The sequence below is a fragment of the Electrona antarctica genome (assembly GCF_951216825.1).
Source record: "Electrona antarctica genome assembly, chromosome: 16".
Classification (NCBI taxonomy): Eukaryota; Metazoa; Chordata; class Actinopteri; order Myctophiformes; family Myctophidae; genus Electrona; species Electrona antarctica.
This window is the reverse complement of record NC_136797.1, coordinates 39,271,695-39,289,757: the sequence shown is the minus strand read 5'-3', so window position 1 is coordinate 39,289,757 and position 18,063 is coordinate 39,271,695. Positions and strand designations below refer to the sequence as shown.

Sequence of the window (18,063 nt, the reverse complement as noted above, 5' to 3'; positions counted from 1 at the left end):
TGTATTCAAAAGACTATGACTAAAACTGTCAAAATCAACACTGTTCACCACCACATTCAACCTCTCCCAGGCCCAGTCCGTGGTCCCCAGACATGCTTCAAGAGGTCACCATCATTGTCCCTGTACCCAACAATGCCTCCCCGCTGACCTCGGCGGTCATGAAGTGCTTTGTGAGAGGCTAGTATATAGGATCACATCGTCTCCGCTCTCCCCGCAGCACCGCGGGGCCCATCGCAATTTGCCTACCATCCGAACAGATCCATCGACGACGCCAGCTCCCAGATTCTATACGCCACCATCTCCCACCTTGACAACAACAAAGAGTGGATGGTGGGGCTATGTTAGGCTGTTGTTTATTACACCGTAGTCCCCACAAGACTGGCTAGCAAGCTGGCTGGCTCTCCTGACTCCTCCTGGGACAGTACCAGTACAGTGCGGAGAGTCCTGGACTTCTTAACCATAGACATAAAGGCTAGATGGTGCAAGGCGGAGTCTCCGGTGTCGTTCACCTGTGGCTACAGTGCACTTTTCTGGTACGTTCTATGGTAGCTGGTGATCAGCTCAAACAAAAATACTAACTAACTCGCTGAAATCCTGAAGGATTTACAAACGGGTTGGTTTATTACAAACATTATCAACGTGGCTTGAGTCAGGATGCTTATCTACCTAAAAGTCTTTTTTACATGAAAGTCCAAGTATGCAGTATCATCTGATGTTTATAACAAACCAAAATGTCAGAGAATCGGTTGAAAATTGAGCAAATTATGGTTATTTAAAAAGTACATATACAGTAAACTTAGCAACGTCACTCTCCATTGGCCAGCAGCACAGGCGAGCCATCTAGCCTTTCTTATATAGATCTATGTTCTTAACTGCCAGATATCAAGTGGCCAGGTGAGCAGTCACACCTCTACCACCCTCCCCCTAAATACTGGAGCCCCCCAGGGTTACGTGCCTGTGCACGGCCAGACACGGCTCAAACGCCATTGTAAAGATTGCTGAGGACACAGTCTCAAACGACAACGAGGGGACCTGGAGGAGGTGGCTGGCCTGTCGCAGTGGTGCCAGGAAAACAGAAAACTCTTTCTGAATGTCCAATAAACCAGGGGTTCTCAACCCGTGGGTCGCGACCCCTCGGGGGGGTCGCCAAATTATTTTAGGGGGTCCCCAAATTATTTTAAAAAAACAAACAAAAAAAAAGATTTTTTTTTTAAATTTTATTTTCACTATTTTTCAAAAATAGCAGACCTACAAGCTCGTAGCACGCCACTCGGTGACGCGCTATGGGGTACCTGTATGAATGAGGGTACCTGTATGAATGAGGGACAAAATAAACCCCGGGCGGGCTTCATAAAGTGTGCAAGAGTGCAGTGGCGTGCACAGATAGACACTAGGGGGTGCTAGAGCACCCCCTGCCCTTTTGGCAATGTGCCCTTTTGAAAAAAAAAAGGAAAAAAAAAATAGCAGACCTACAAGTTCATAGCGCGCCACTCGGTGGCGCGCTATGAGCTTGTAGATCTGCTATTTTTCAATAGCTAAAGCATAACATAATGCTAACACCAAAAGGGGTTCCCGCCCAAAATGGATTAAGGCAACCGGCCGGTTCCACGCGCTGCACAAGGTGCCCTTTTTTAACTTGAGCACCTGCCCCTCTAAATGTCTGTGCACGCCACTGCAAGAGTGCAACCGTTATCAGTCACATTCGCATAACTAATGACCTGTAACCTGCTGTTAATAAAAAGAGCTCCTGTGTGATTCATTAGGAGGGAAAGCCTTTTAAACAAAGCCCAGAGTCCAGCTACAGCCGTGCCTCTGGGTCAAAGTGTTCTCCTTCATGATTTATACTAAACCCAACGTCCTTGCCCACTGCCACAGAACTGGATTTTATTAGACCTTTATTTATACTACAAATCCCGCTGAGATACATTATTTTACTCGTCAACGTAACAGCAGCACAAGAAGTTACAACAACATATAAAAACAGCAACAAAAAAAACAAGAGAATAAAAGCAACACATTACAGCGTAGCAAATAACATTAAACATTAAAAAGCACGGAAAACAGGCAAAATATACTAGTTAGGGAAGAAGTTGCAGTTGCGGTTTCTCAAGCCAATGCTGAATATTATATGTCAAAAAATTAAATATTCTCAAGAGAACCCTGACCAGCATTCAAGACAAAATACAGAAGTTGCAGACAACACAGTAGTACACAGTACAATCCACAGACGATAATGAATGGTGAGCATTGTTGAAAAATAAACCCTGATCCTTATCACCCTGAAGTGTTTTATTTCTCAACAAAGACCGGGCGGGCGCTGCGCGCACCATTCATTATCCTGCTTATTACACAGCTACTTATCATGACCCAAAATGTAACAATTGATTGACCAATCAGAATTGACCAAGCCGTGAAATAATCAGCGTTAACTTATCCACAACAAGTAGGATACTGTAACTGTGACCCTACGTTTTAACAGAGGGGCGAACAGCGGCGACTCTGGGCGATAAAAATCTCCTAGTGAGTATTCCTGCTGTCATTACCATACTGTATGACGTAATGTAAACGTATCACCGTTCCACATAGAGGAGGGTAAATAAAGCATCACATGAATTTGATTGGCTATCGCCAGACGATGTCGTCCTAAAGATACATACAAGATACATACAAAGAACATTTTCTTATTTTTGAACGACGTTCCTCCGCCCACTTTTCGACTATCGCCTCTTCGCCTGCTATAGCCAGCAGTGGCGTGCACAGACATTTAGAGGGGCAGGTGCTCAAGTTAAAAAAAGGGCACCTTGTGCAGCGCGTGGAACCGTCCGGTTGCCTTAATCTATTTTGGGCGGGAACCCCTTTTGGTGTTAGCATTATGTTATGCTTTAGCTATTGAAAAATAGCAGATCTACAAGCTCATAGCGCGCCACCGAGTGGCGCGCTACGAGCTTGTAGGTCTGCTATTTTTGAAAAATCAAAAAAAAAAAAAGGAAAAAAAAGTTTTTCTTTTTTTTTTTTTTTCAAAAGGGCACATTGCCAAAAGGGCACTAGGGACACTAGGGACACTAGGGACACTAGGGGGTGCTCTAGCACCCCCTAGTGTCTATCTGTGCACGCCACTGATAGCCAGTAGTTACCGGATTCCAAAGACAAATAATGCACTTCCGGACAATACGCCAGACTGTCGCTCGCTGTTAAAACGCACAGAGTGTACAAATGTAACCAGTGTTCCGGGTTACATTTGGTTACATTTGTGCACTCTCAGAGTAACATTAACGCTCAGGGATTGTACTATGCAGAATAGACATTACACTAGCCTGGCTAATAAACCAGACTAATATCACACAACACTGTCGTGGTATATTAGTCTGGGCTGGCTCCACTTGGATTTCATTTCCCGGGGGGCGGGTTCAAACATTTTCTCTTTGACGCAATTGGTCAGAGCTACTGTCAGTCAAAAGTCTCAAGCATTGAACGTCACTGTACCAAAGCCCGCCCATATTGCATACAGTGTCCCGATTGGTCCGACCTGTTCTCGGTTGTAGGAAAGAGGCGTGCTACTGAGCCTCGCCAGACCGTAATCCGCTGGTAGGCAATTTCTTTTTGCCAACGGCTGATTCGGTCTGGTTTATTAACCAGGCTAACATTACACAGCATTGCAAAGCTAAAAATCAAAGTAATAAAGTAAGTCAGTTAAATCAAAAACTAAAGATTCTTTACCCGGTGTGAATGGGACTGGCCACTGGGCTGACGTTGTCTGACGTCTCCGTAGCAGGACTGCTGGGGATCAGGGAGTCCTCGTCATAGTCCTTTCCTAAGGGGGTCGGAGTGTGCTGAAGACAGATCCACAATCACTTTAGTATTTGGCCGAGTACGTTCACACATGCTATATGCCACGCATGCACGCAAACATGTACATACACAGGAAGCAATTTGAGTTTGGTTGGTTATGATCGCACAAAAACACAATCAAAGATATTCCAGAAATGGAATAGAAAGAATATACACTATACACTACAGTATATTAATAATTAATGAGAAATCAGATGATTGCTGACTGACTGTAGCATATTGAATTTATACACAAAGCACAGAATACACATCTGGGGAAAATAATTATAAATAATACATTCTAACTCAGCTGATAATATACATTGTTAATACTGTACAGTATTAGCAATTCAACTGTGTTTAATTAACACTAATTATGAAATTATTGTTTGACATTATGTTGAGAGAAAGAGGGAAGCAGAGTAAGAGAAACAGAGGAAGAGTGAAAGAGAAAGGGGAGAGAAAGGAGAGATGGAAATAGAGAGGTGGAGAGAAAGACAGAGGGATAGAGAAAAAAAGAAAGAAACAATAAAAAGACTATATTCAGAAGAATATGACAGGAAAAGTAAAAAATGTCATGTACTGTATGTGTGTGTGAAGCATTCCAGACAAGAAATGGAACAAACTTAATATTCAGATATTCATTCAAGCACAAAGGGTACCCAGGCTTACAAAACGCAATACATCCTCTGACCATAACACCGCATGTTCATACGGTGATATGCATAACAGCAGCTACGCATACCTGATCCAGTAGAACTGTCTCTGGAGAAACACAAGGAATTCTGGGAATGGCAGGAGAGTAGGGCCTAAGGCACACATGGAATGAGAATAGAGCTATTAGGGTCAAACATGTAAGACCACTGAGATGCGCTTCCACTTTGATTATTGTTGAAGTACCTTATCGTGTCATATCTCATGCTATCTCGTGGGGTGCGTTCGGAAAATTCGCACTGAGCACACTGGTGTGCCCTCGTCGTTCTTTTATTCAGTGCACTACTGCAGGGGTTCTCAACCCGTGGGTCGCGACCCCTCGGGGGGTCGCCAAATAATTTTAGGGGGTCCCCAAATGTATTTAAAAAAAATAAATAAAAAAAGATTTTTTTTTAAATTTTATTTTCACGATTTTTCTAAAATAGCAGACCTACAAGCTCGTAGCGCGCCACTCGGTGGCGCGCTATGAGCTTGTAGATCTGCTATTTTTCAATAGCTAAATTATAACAATGCTTAAAACACCAAAAGGGGTTCCCGCCCAAAATGGTTTAAGGTTATTGTAGCAGTCAATTTATATTGGGGGTCGGGAGGGGGCGGGGCGGGGGTCCCGAGACATTGCCAAAGCATTTCCGGGGGTCCCCGGCCAAAAACGTTGAGAACCCCTGCACTACTGCACTCAGTGCGTTGTCGTTACAAAATCTGGTGTGCTGCGCCCCGGGTGTGCTGAATGCCCGCACTGACCGACCCTACTCAGAAGTTGGGGTTGTCCAGTGATCACTAATCACTATGGTTGCGTTCGGATATGTGCAGTTTTTGTGTGTGCGCTGGGCGGTCAGGTCACGGAGCACATCACTTTACTTGAGTAATTCATCCACTTTTTGATAATTTATACTTCGACTCCACTACATCTCAGGGGCAAATATTCTAGTTTTATTTTTACTCCCACTACAATTATTGGAAAACTTCAATTACTAGTTCCTTTAGATCATTCCAAAAATAGCTGCACAGTGCGTGGCGAACTCACGTGGTGCCCAGGCCACTCTCAAACTCTCGGAGGGTCTTCTTAGGTGACAGGAAGTCATCGTCCTGGTCCTTGAGGTCGTCGAGTTTCAAGTAGCGAGCTCCGTCCATCCCCAGCAGCTCGTCTCCTGCAAGCAACACACACTCATGTAAGACGGCTGAAGACCGAGGGAGGACAGAGTAGACAGAGAACAAATCACAGACAAAAACAACAAGAACACAGCAAGAGAATACACTGCAGAAAGTATCAATCTTAACTTAGTCTGCCTTCAAAGTTGACTTAAAAGGAATCATATTTTTTCCATCCAGGGCATTCTAGATTTGCCCCAAGAATGACAATTTATACAGTATTGTTGTACTGTATTTTCGGTGAACGGCACCATCGAACAACAAAGTATGAATCAGGCTTAAGAATTACTTCAGGAATCGTCTATACTCTAGAGCAGGGGTTCTCAACGTTTTTGGCCGGGGACCCCCGGAAATGCTTTGGCAATGTCTCGGGACCCCCGCCCCGCCCCCTCCCGACCCCCAATATAAATTGACTGCTACAATAACCTTAACCCATTTTGGGCGGGAACCCCTTTTGGTGTTTTAAGCATTATGTTATAATTTAGCTATTGGAAAATAGCAGATCTACAAGCTCATAGCGCGCCACCGAGTGGCGCGCTACGAGCTTGTAGGTCTGCTATTTTTGAAAAATCGTTTTTTTTTTTTTAATATAATTTGGGGACCCCCTAAAATAATTTGGCGACCCCCCGAGGGGTCGCGACCCACGGGTTGAGAACCCCTGCTCTAGAGCAGTGGTTCACAAACCTTTTAGCTCAAGACCCAAAAGAGAAATGAGATGTTTGCAGATCTACAAGCTCACAATGTGTCGCTTCGTGCCACGTTGCAAGCTTGCAGATCGGCTATTTTCACTACTTCTAAGAAATTCCATCAGTTAGAAAACAAATGTTTAAGATTTATTGTATTCATGAAATTACTTTCATGAAAATGTTTTTCGAAAATGTCCAGAAATCTACTATATAATGTGCCACGTCTCTGCGTACGTGCGTATGTGTGTGCGTGCGTACAGTACGTGTGTACGGTTGTAATGCACGTAACTCGAGAACCGTTTGACCCACCGACTTCACATTCGACACACGCGTTCCACACCCCCACAGGGAGTGCAGTGCCAGGTATCGAGTCGGTCGGACCCACGGTTCTCCAGAACCACCACAAAAGGCTCTGGTCAGGCCAGTGGGCCTAATAAGGCCAACTCCTTTCACCTGTGCAATTTCCAGCCTCTGCCTCAGCCAATTAGGTTCTGCCAGTAGGCCGAATTGATTGCCAAGTACACTTTTTAGTTTGCAGTCTTCACACACACAGGTACATACACAGATCTCCATGTGGGAAACCGGCTGACAGTTAAAACGGGTGCTATGACAACATATATCATTAGGTTTCCAAGTTGCATCGTTCCCAAGTAGGCCGGTGGCCGACTGCGACGGGCAATAATCAACAATAAAATGTAGGAAATAAAAGATAAAGGTATGCATAAAAATGTCTGTTACCCACAAATGAATCCCGACCCAGTGTTTGGGAACCAGCTGTCTATAACATTCTTTAACTGGTGGCGTCTCCGTGTTTGGAGAATAAGCTTGAAACAAAATGATTACTCCTATATCAGCCAATGATTTTCAGATGGAAACTTTCTGCAGTGTAATGAGTGGCGCGCACAGGATTAATCGTCTTATTCATCACAGCATCTTCCTTCCCGTCCCTTTTCGTGATCCCAGAAAAGTCATGGAGTCAAACCGAACAACAAGTAGAGCCAATGGAGGCCGATGGAGTGAAAAAGCTAGGTAAGACGCAGCTCAGGTCCATAGCGTTACGGAGAACTCCTTCTAACGAGAAGGAGAACTCCTTCTCGGACCAGAGCTAAGTAAGACGGTGAATGTTGACACATTGCGTGGACGGCAAACTTCAAGGCGCCTGCTGCTAACAGCATGTTACTGAGCATGCCCATTAGAGATGATGAAACCACGTGGAGTAATGGCTGTTTCTGTTTAGGAGAGAATAACTTGGTTATTTAGGGAGGGATATTGTCAAAAAACTGATGATGATGATGATGATGATGATGATGATGATGATGATGATGATGATGATGATGATGATGATGATGATGATGATAATCGTGGCACTGGTGTACTATTCAGAACAGATGAAAAAATAATTCAACAATGGAAACCAATAACAAACCAACACTAAAAATGTCAGGGGAAACTCCCCCCTGTCAGGTGATAAGAAGCAGCCTGCTCACTCCTCATGCACTGAAGGAAGCATGAGCTCAGTTCAGGACTCTCCCCAGGTTGACAGAGGGAGAGTAGCGCCCAGGATTACAGCTTAGGCAATTGGCACCGGGTGAAAAAACAGAGCTAGAAAAATCGTGTAAAAAAAAACAAAAACAAAAACACTTAGACGATTGTATTTGTTTTTCTAATTATGCTACAAGAGACACACCTCCATGTGTAAACAGCCGTTGCGGCCATGCTGTTTGCTGAGCAGTTTATGGGCCCAGCCTGCCCGAGTGTAATTAAGTTATGGATCAATTAACCTAGAGCTCTCGTGTTCAGGAGGAGAAACAGCAGCAGAAGCAACACTTTTGTTTATCTTTTATGTATCTGATTTTCCTCTAATGGTGAAATTGGGTAGTCTTGTCGGAGGACAGATGTAGACACTGAACACTGGTAAAAGGAAAATGTCACGGTCACATGACAATGAATGACTGACTGATGGTGTTTTCACATTAAGCTTCGACAGAGTGAGTAACAGAGTGGGGAGGAAGAGAGAGAGAGTGAGATAGAGAGAGAGAGAGAGAGAGAGAGAGAGAGAGAGAGAGAGAGAGAGAGAGAGAGAGAGTGTATAGGGGTAGACATGAAGAAAAGAGAGGGAGAGGGGAAAGAGCTATAGAACTTTAACCAGAGAGAGAGAGAGAGAGAGAGAATAACTATAACCCTAGTGTACCCCTAACCCTAGAAGAGAGAGCAAAAAAAGAGAGAGTAACCCTAAAACTAGAGAGAGAAAGAGAGAGTGAAGGAGAAGGAGAAAAGACAGAGACAGATGAAAACAGTGAAAAAGAGAGATAGAGAGAGGAGAATGTAAGAGAGAGAGAGAGAGAGAGAGAGAGAGAGAGAATATTAGTATTTCAATACTGTAAAAGACTAATGGGAATCAGTACGAACTGGAAAAAAACAAAACAATCAGCAACACGCAGATCGAGAAAATGAGAAATGTGCAATTGCAATGCGAGGCACAGAGTTGACGACGAGCCACCGGACAACCGACAAAACACACAGGTGTAGTATACAGACACAGTCCTATACCTAACGTTAGCTGGGCAACCCCTACGAAGCAGATGGAAACAGGTCATTATGTACAGTCATATAGACGGTTTCAACAGTCTGTCGTTGCTAGGAGACATGTGTGGAAAGCCTTGAGAACATCCGCTCGACTGTTGAATTCCAACACCCAAAATGTCGGCCACTCGCTCACTCCAGCATGGTGGTGTTACGGTGAAATTGGTGACCTGCTGAAATATGTGATAATCGTGTAGACATCAGTCAGTGTCCGAACGTAAATAATTGTGGTTTGTTTATTAGCAGAGTTTAACCTAGCGGTATTTTAGCCACATATTTAAAGACCTCCATGTAGGTTATGTGAAGTCCAGTGACAAGATGGTCACATGTTTCGGCAGGTCAACAATGTCTCCGTAACACCGCCATGCTGGAGCGATCGAGTGTGAGTGACCGATAGCAGAGATTTGGGGTATTGGAATTTGGCTACAGGATCAAGGAAAAGTACCACAACTGGTAAGAATGGATTAAAAAAAAAATCTTATGGACATTTGTATGCAGGTTAGCTGCTCGCCAGATAGTTTAATTTCATTTCTACAGTTAATAACCGAATGTTCACAAAGGCTGGACTGTTCAGGGCAGCTGTGTTATTGCTTGCTTATAGCCTGAAACCATCTATATTAATAATTGAACTCTTGGTGCTATGGTCACGTGTTGAATGGCACAATCTTTCACCATGACATAGAGTCATAGTTGAAAATGCCTTGGAAATGAAATAGATTTAAGCAATATACAGTAATACAAAACTCTTCCGGTGTGAATGTGTTGGCAAAAAATAGCCAATCTACAATCTTTGCAATGTGACCCATTGTGCACTTGTAGATCAGTTGTTTTTGGCGGAGAGTTTTTGGTGTACATACTGTAGGGTGTAGGTTTGTGCTATTATACCATTAAATGTTGTTACAGGTGTGTCTATAAGCACAGCACACCTGCACCAATATCATGGTCCTGCACAAACCTCAGTGTATTATTGTGAATATAATATACCACTGTTTCATTATCAAGATTTATGATTGGATGATGACACAAACTTTTTATGAAAGTTGATTCCACAAAGAAGAATAGTTCCATAGTTCCTTTCTAGAGCATTCAGGTCATCGTTTTTTTAAGTGGGATATACCATTTTATTCAGCCCATTTGGGATATTTTTGGTGCTGGCTGGTCAATCCGTTTTAGTGCTCTGTGTGTGCTTGTGCTACTGAGGGAATAATGGCGAATGCCTCTCAGTCAACTCATGAAACAGCAAGGTTGGATTTAACTGTGGTACAGTCAGTGGTGGAAAAACTACTCAAATATTGTAGTAAAAGTAAGTATGAGATGAAGAAATACTCTGTTACAAGTAAAAATCTGGAATTCAAAATGGACTTAAAGGTATATTCAGTGATTTGACTTAATTCAAATATCACTTATTTTTTCTTTTTTTCTGGATAATCCTCCCTACTATAGAGTGTGCTGACCATATAAGGAAATCCTCCCTGTCCCCAGTGAGCCCCTGGGGTCAAAAAACCCTAGTTTCAGTTTTGGTGACGGGTGGCAAAACCTTCAGGATGAGAGGGGCCTTCCTCCAATCATGATCGAGTGGGGGCGGGCCTTGGTGCACATGCTGTTGGCCTGTTGCACTTCCCCCCACTGTAGAGCGTGCATGTGCACATTTTGTTACCTGGGCGGACTGGGTGGTTTTCCAAATCACCCAAATCAATGAATGCTCCTTTAAGTAAAAGTAAAAAAGAAAAAAAAAAACTATTGGTATCAAAATGTACCAAAACAAGTAGAAAGTACTCATTATGCAGAATGTATACAATGTCTAAAAATATTGCGACACAATGTGAGCATGTAGATGCTCACATGCTTTCGACTATTTTAAAATATCTGAAATGTATGGGTTGAAGTACAGTATTTTAGTACTAAACACACTTAGTTACTTTCCACCACTGCTGTCAGACAAATCGAACGGCGGGGTTGGAATTAACTGTGGAATAAAAAGTGTTTGATCTGCAGCCAAATTTTGCCAGCCTACCCTCATCCTCCGAAACATCCAAAACCTCATCCACTGTCTCAGGGAAACTCATCCGATGCTTCTCTGTTGTTATCTGTGGAGAGAGAGACAGACAGAGACAGAGAGACACAGACAGACAGAGACAGAAAGAGAGACAGACAGACAGAGACAGACAGAGAGAGAGACAGAGAGAGAGACAGAGACAGAGACGGAGAGAGAGAGAGACGGATAGACAGCGACAGAGAGGAGAGAAATAGACACAAGAGGACAGAGGGAGGGTGAAAATGACAAACGTGATTTCTGTTTTGTCCACAAGCATGAGAGTAGAGCCAGACTGATACCGGTTTTTTTGCCGATATTAGAAAACAAGAAATTCCGAAAGAGAGATCTATCGGCTGATATATTTTTATATACGTATAAAACATGTTTTTGCATTGATTCCTAACAGTTGTGACACATAATATGAAATGAAAGCATGTATAATATATATATATATATATATAATATATATATATATATACCGGTAGGTGTTTAACTGTGTTAAAATAATAAAAAATAAAAACATAAATAAAAGTTTTATACCGATATATCTGTGATCGTCCAATATCAGAAGATAAATTCTGTCGAGCGATTAATCGGCCGGGCTCTACATGAGACACTGAAACGTGATAAATGTCTTGTAGCAGAATCCCATCGTTTGAAAATACCAGTCAGACTGTTACACCTCATCTGCACAGGCAAGGAGCAAGCGAGCGACAGCATTCCGACGGCGATAATGTGCTGATATGGAACGTCGGCCATTGCGTTGCGACGTAGCCTGAACCAATTAAAAAAACAATAAATAGTAGCGTGTAGATCTCAACCAATAAAAGTGTTTGGGGCAGCGAAACCTCGTTCAAATAGACTCTATATGAGGGGTGGACGACGTCGCTGCACAGTGCGTTGTCGCTCGAGGTATGTCAGGACAGTCCCATTGAAAAACAATGATTGTGGGCTCTCTCCAGTGAGCACACACTAGTTCTCTATAGCCACTTTTTTGGCCATTTAACTACTTCCACATAATTGTGCTAGAAATCTAGTTCAAACTTCAACATGTTCAGATTTACGCAGTTATTTATGCTTGTATTTTCCTTTTTACAAAATGTATTTTGTAAAATCTTTTGCACGAGGAAGGGTCAGATCTTTCTAGTTCACACAGAGGTGCTATCGGTGTTTGCAGCACATTCAAACCTCTGCCGCTACCTGGCAACTTTTTCTTCAGCTTTAATACATTTTCTACTGCACATTGCAGGTTTTCGGCGAGCCCACGCAGTTTCTGCAGGAACTGCTTTTCTAGTTTTAAGGAGATTTCCTTGTTCACTTGCTCGCTCGCATCGCTGGCAGTGCGGATGGGGTGCTAAGAGTCAAGGTTGCATGCCGCCTTTGCGTGAAGATGTGACGAATCTGACGATCATGTGTGAAGCTCCATATGTTACTCACAGCAGACACAGACTCCTCTGTGACCAGTTTCAACACGTCGATTACAGAGATGTAGCCAAGCCGTTTAGCAATGCCCAGGGGAGACGTCCCGTTCTACACAAAGAGAAAACCACATGTTTATCGCACCCGCATCCTGCATCCAGCAAGGTTCAATGCCATGTTTTAACCACTCAAGCCCTATATCCTCATACGATGAGCTAAAATCTATTAGCTGATCTAGAACAGTGGTTAGCCCGTGACCCAAAAGAGAAATTTGATTCCCCCACCCGGGACCCAAACTAGCAAAAATAACAGATATAGAAGATCACAACACGTCACTTCACGCCGTTTTGTGAGCTTGTAGATCGGCTATTTTCACTACTTTCACTACATTTGTTTTGTAATTTATGGAATTTCTTCGATTCGACATTGAAATGGTTTTTAGAAAAATTAGCTTTTTTGGAAAGGTTTTTTGAAAACCTTTGAAATGATAATAATTAAAAAAAACAAAATACAGAGAACAAAAGGGAAATTTGGCGACCCACAAATGGGTCCCGATGCACTGTTTGGGAACCAGCGATCTAGAAGATTATAAATCTGCTATATTTATCTTATTATCGGAGATGCCAGGGTTAAAGTGGTTAAACATGAAGACGGATGCGTCCTCAAAAATGCCAGGCAGTGTCACAAGAGGGCTGCGACTCAAGACGTCTGGCTTTTCTGACCAGGTGCAGGAACAGTTTGACCAGCACCAAGAAAAGCCTTCCTTTAGATGCTCAAGCAATTTCAGTTCTGAATCATCATACATGTACTTTCATGCCATGTACATATATACTCTTTTCCCGTTCCTAGATAACAAACTGTTGGATTTTGGAATCATACAAATGAAATGCATGAACAATAACGGGAGGCGAGGTGTGAAGAAGTGTTGTTACTTTCGGACCAAGCTTCAGGGCTGATGAAGGTCAACATCTTTCCATTAAAATATCAACCTTTTCCAGGAACCTCATCCTGCATGTGCACCAGGATCGTTATTACAAATGTCAAAGCGAAAGACAATTTAAAGATTCAATTACATTTTCAAAGTTAGGGTTATTATTATTATTTTGTGAGAGTGTGTGTGTAGAGTGTGTGTGTAGAGTGTGTGTGTGTGTGTGTGTGTGTGTGTGTGTGTGTGTGTGTGTGGGGAGAGGGGGGGGGCTTCTCAGCTTGACCCGAAAGTGAGAACTCTGACTCACAGCTAAGAATGATTGAGGCTTAAGGGATAATTCAGACCAATGTTTAATTTATGCTCTGTCGCATGACCATGTCAACCGCCGAAAACAGCCAATATAAAAAGCTAGGTTGGCTATTTATGGTGCACGGCGACACTGTTGTACGACAAAGTATAAATCAGGCTTGAAACGGTTTTGAGTCGTCACAAATCTTTGGTCTGAAGTATTAGGCTTAAGAGTTGGATGACGAGAGATTCTAAAAGAGGGGGGGGGGGGGGGGAGGGGGCAGACTGGGAGACTTGTAGATGTTTGTTTTGCGTTGCTTCTTTTACATGATGTTTCTGCCAAGGTGCAGGGACAGGTGGGAGGAAATGGTCACGGATGGATGACGATGAAAGGGGGGAGTTAAATGGATTATTTGAATTCTTTCTATTTTCTCCCAATTTAGTGGTCGTCAATTCCCCATGTGTCACTGCGAATCTAGACAACCACATGGCCCCCTCTGATACACATGCGGTCACCATCCACTGCAGCTGACAGCGACGAGTTTCACTGACTAACCAGTAGGAGTTGATATTGCAGCAAAAGAGAACCCGCGAACACGGCCAGCTGTGTTCGTTACCTTCATGCCAGGTATCAAATCCAGGTGTTCTATACCTTCATGCCAGGAATTCAAGTGCAGGTGTTTTACCTCTGTCCCAAGAACCAAAATCCGGGTGGTTTTCCCTCTATGCTGGGAATTGAACCCAGCTGTTTTTACCTCTATCCGCCGGGTGGATATGGGACGATATGGAGATTTCATGTCACGATTATTGTGGCCAAAATAACTGCGATTAACGATGGTATCATGATGAGTGACACCCACAGCCACAATACTAGAGGGAGCTTAAAGGGATAGTTCAGATTGTTTTAACTTAAGTTGTATGAAATACTTGCCATTAATATAGTGGTTGCACTTACGTCATTTGTATTGTTGACATATTAGTGCAACTTTCGTTCTTTTTTTTTACCCCTCTATCACATAGAACTATGCTTTTTGTGTCCATATCACTACGCCCAAAAAATAGTTCCATGTGATAGAGGGGTCAAAGTTGAACGAAAGTCGCGCTAATATTTTAGAAATAGGTCAACAATACAAATTACGCTAGTTTTGTGGATTAATTTACTTTTACTGCGTGGCCCCAGTGTCCCCCACAAAATGACCGGAACTACTTAATATTGACCAAAACCAGAGCAGAACTCCCACCACGGGACTCGGGCAATCAATTAATACAGTTGCAACCACTATATTAATGGCAAGTATTTCATACAACTTAATTTCAAAAAATCTGAACTATCCCTTTAAACAACAATTTGGTAACGCCCACCTATATAGAACAAACATGGGTAAATACTCCTTATACAGCACTGCCACCCATGTGGAATGCCCTGACCCCTTCCCTTAAACAGTGCTATTATCGTCCCATCCCTAATCCTGGTAATCGAACACGGGTGTTTTACCCCTATACGACCACCTAGATGTCCTGTTGCAAGGTGTGTTTTGAGGAGTGTCTCACCGTGGTAATCTCATTGGGCTGAGCGCCACTTTTCAGCAGAAGGGTCACGATGTCAGTGTGACCCTGTTGCGCCGCCTGGTGGAGAGGGGTATAACCCACCTAGAGGCAGACGAGGGTCAGAGAGGAACAGGAGAACAGAGAGATTAAGGGACGGTGGGAGAGGAGAAGGACAGAGACACGCAGGGAGGGTCAGAGAGGAGGAGAAGGAATGAGAGACAGACACAGATCATCCATCAAGTATGAACTGTTACAAGGACCCCTAGACCTTCCATAGAATGGGATATATGCCATATAAATATTAGACCGTAAATCATGTCATGATAAAACGTCTAAGGGTGCTTTCTTGTTCCACACATGCTTTACAACCAGAGCAGCGTTTGTGTGTGTGTCCAGTCCACCCCAACACCCGTTCTGGCTAGTGGGCTTTTTGGTGGGGCCCTATAAGCTAAGTGGACCAATGTGAGTCTTACAGCGTCCTACTCCTTGCCCGTCGGTGTGCCCACCCAGATAATGGAGATCTATATGTGTCAGCGCAAAGGACGTCAGTCACATTTCTCTTAGAATAGAGGCGAGCCGAGTGCTGCTGAGATATCGAAAAATGTGTGAAGACTCCAGTCCGTGATAACGAGGTGCTCGAAGTTAAAACATCTTGTATATGGAGATGGGGGTCCCACCGGGACAAGCTTCAAACACACTCTCTTGGGAGAGTGTGCTTGAAGCTTGTACCGGTGGGACCCCCCATCTCCAGTCACATTTCTCTGTTTACGGTTTTTGACTTGGAGCATTTATTATACACATTATTACACATTATTATAACAGAGAAGAAATACATATATGTAAAAAAGGGGAACGATGGACAGAGAGAAGTATTTGTGAGAGAAAAAAACAAAAACAAAACACACCTGTGTGAACTGAGCGGTGCACCTATACTTTTATTGTGAATTTGTGATAGTTACTGTACTGTACTCTGTACTGTACTGGACAGTTTTATTTTTAGTTATACTTGTATTGTTATAGTTATAGTGGTCAGTGTGAATGGGCGTGTACGTGTAGGCTGCTCAACAGTGCCATTCAGTGGTCACCCAGCAGTGTTGCAGCTGTCCTACTCAAACAGACACAGAGACAAGAGATATACATAGGGACACACATAGCTGGTCATTGGAGCGGTTAGGCACTGCTCAAATAGAAAGAGAAAGGGAGAGAAAGGTATACATATACAGTGAACCTTATCTGACGAACAACCACACACAGTAAAGTCCTCCGTGTTCATTTAACTCAGAGAGAGTACAAATGTAACTCTCTCAGAGTTACCAATGGATAAATGAACGCTGAGGAGTGTAACAGTGTGTGCTGAACAGAAACAGACAATGACTGGAGAGATTCATTGTTTAATACAATGAATGCGTATCAAACAATGTGCGCAGATTAGGCCCAGGGGGATGACAATATACGCAAGAGAGAAACAAAGGCAGAAGTGGTGTGTGTGTGTGTGTGTGTGTGTGTGTGTGTGTGTGTGTGTGTGTGTGTGTGTGTGTGAATGAGAGTTCACGAATCACGATAGGTACAGACAGACAGACAGACAGACAGACAGACAGACAGACAGACAGACAGACAGACAGACAGACAGACAGACAGACAGACAGACAGACATTACCCTGGTCTTGCAGTTCACTTGGGCCTGCTGCTGGAGGAGGAACTTGACCATCTTGATGTTGCCATAGTGACAGGCCACGTGAAGAGGTGTGTAGCCCATCTAACACAGAGGGGGGAATGCTTGTCATCTCGTTTACTCGTTATCGTGAGGTCGAGGTCTTGCCCTGAAAATTCATTTTCAGGGCAGGACCCCATTTGAAAAGGATGCCCAGTTTGACATGCATAGGCTACTGACCCCCATTTAATGCTATTTATATCTGGAACCCCCCCCAAAAAAGAATAAATAAATAAATAAAAGTTTTTTTTTTTTTTTTTTATTATTCCGCGGGCCGCAAGGGGGCGCTCCGCGGGCCGCAAATGGCCCACGGACCGCCTATTGGGGAACCCTGGTATACAGTATAGGCTGTCTGGTCTAGCCGGTATCATTGACATACATTGGAGCTTTCCAAATGCGTTGTACACGCACACTAAATTCCATGCACAGACACGCACAAATGTGCTCGGTGTAGCTCGGCCGTAAGCCTGGAAGGTCGTCAAAGCTAGGGCGAGTGGTCTAAATGTGTTCTGAGCTTGTACTGTTAGGATATATTCGCTATTCGTCACATGCCGAAGCAAAATAGGGCTTAAGTGGTGAAAATTAGGTCGTAAATCTCATGGAGAGAACTTGTGTAAACAAAATGTATTCAGAATAGTCATAATTGGCAGCTAGCCGTGGTGCTTTGATGCAGATTAAACGCTTTCCTTTGAATGTGTATTGTAACCAAGGAGCCTCCTGGATTATGTCTACCTATTGTGTTTTTCCCACACTTGACTTGATTTTATTCATTGAAACAGATTGGTACTGTAGCAGCACAGGTTTCTTTACTGTATGTCCACAACTGTTGCTTTTCAGGAAATGGGAAAAAGAACACATGCTCCAATGGATTCAATTATTATTTAGTCACAAACTCTTGTTAATCCATTTCATTGGTTAGATATCACATTTTTATAAAAACTACAGACCAAGTTAACCACTTTCAAGTGTTGTTTTGTGGAGATTATGTTAAACAAAGCTTACCCGTGAAGCAGAGTACACAGAGGCACCTTGCTTGACCAACGTATCTGCGATTCCCACATGACCCTCCTGGGCTACCAGGTGTAGTGGAGTCAGTCCATTCTGGAGTACAAGGAGGGAATACAGATTAGAACCAGGAAGTCCTTCTGTGAAATTAAACCGACACCACTGCTCA

The 18,063-nt window shown here is 43.3% G+C and overlaps 1 protein-coding gene across 1 annotated transcript in view; it reads right to left on the bottom strand.

Moving 5' to 3' along the window:
• Positions 1 to 18,063, bottom strand: part of LOC306939125 (uncharacterized protein) — a gene marked incomplete at its 5' end in the record, with an annotated part of 161,250 nt that overhangs the window by 53,882 nt on the left and 89,305 nt on the right. Inside the window, 8 exons of the mRNA XM_079523625.1 lie at positions 3,718 to 3,830; positions 4,574 to 4,637; positions 5,567 to 5,720; positions 10,975 to 11,047; positions 12,433 to 12,525; positions 15,182 to 15,280; positions 16,836 to 16,934; positions 17,892 to 17,990. Coding sequence (XP_079379751.1) covers positions 3,718 to 3,830; positions 4,574 to 4,637; positions 5,567 to 5,720; positions 10,975 to 11,047; positions 12,433 to 12,525; positions 15,182 to 15,280; positions 16,836 to 16,934; positions 17,892 to 17,990 — 794 coding nt within the window. The remainder of the gene's footprint in view (positions 1 to 3,717; positions 3,831 to 4,573; positions 4,638 to 5,566; positions 5,721 to 10,974; positions 11,048 to 12,432; positions 12,526 to 15,181; positions 15,281 to 16,835; positions 16,935 to 17,891; positions 17,991 to 18,063) is intronic.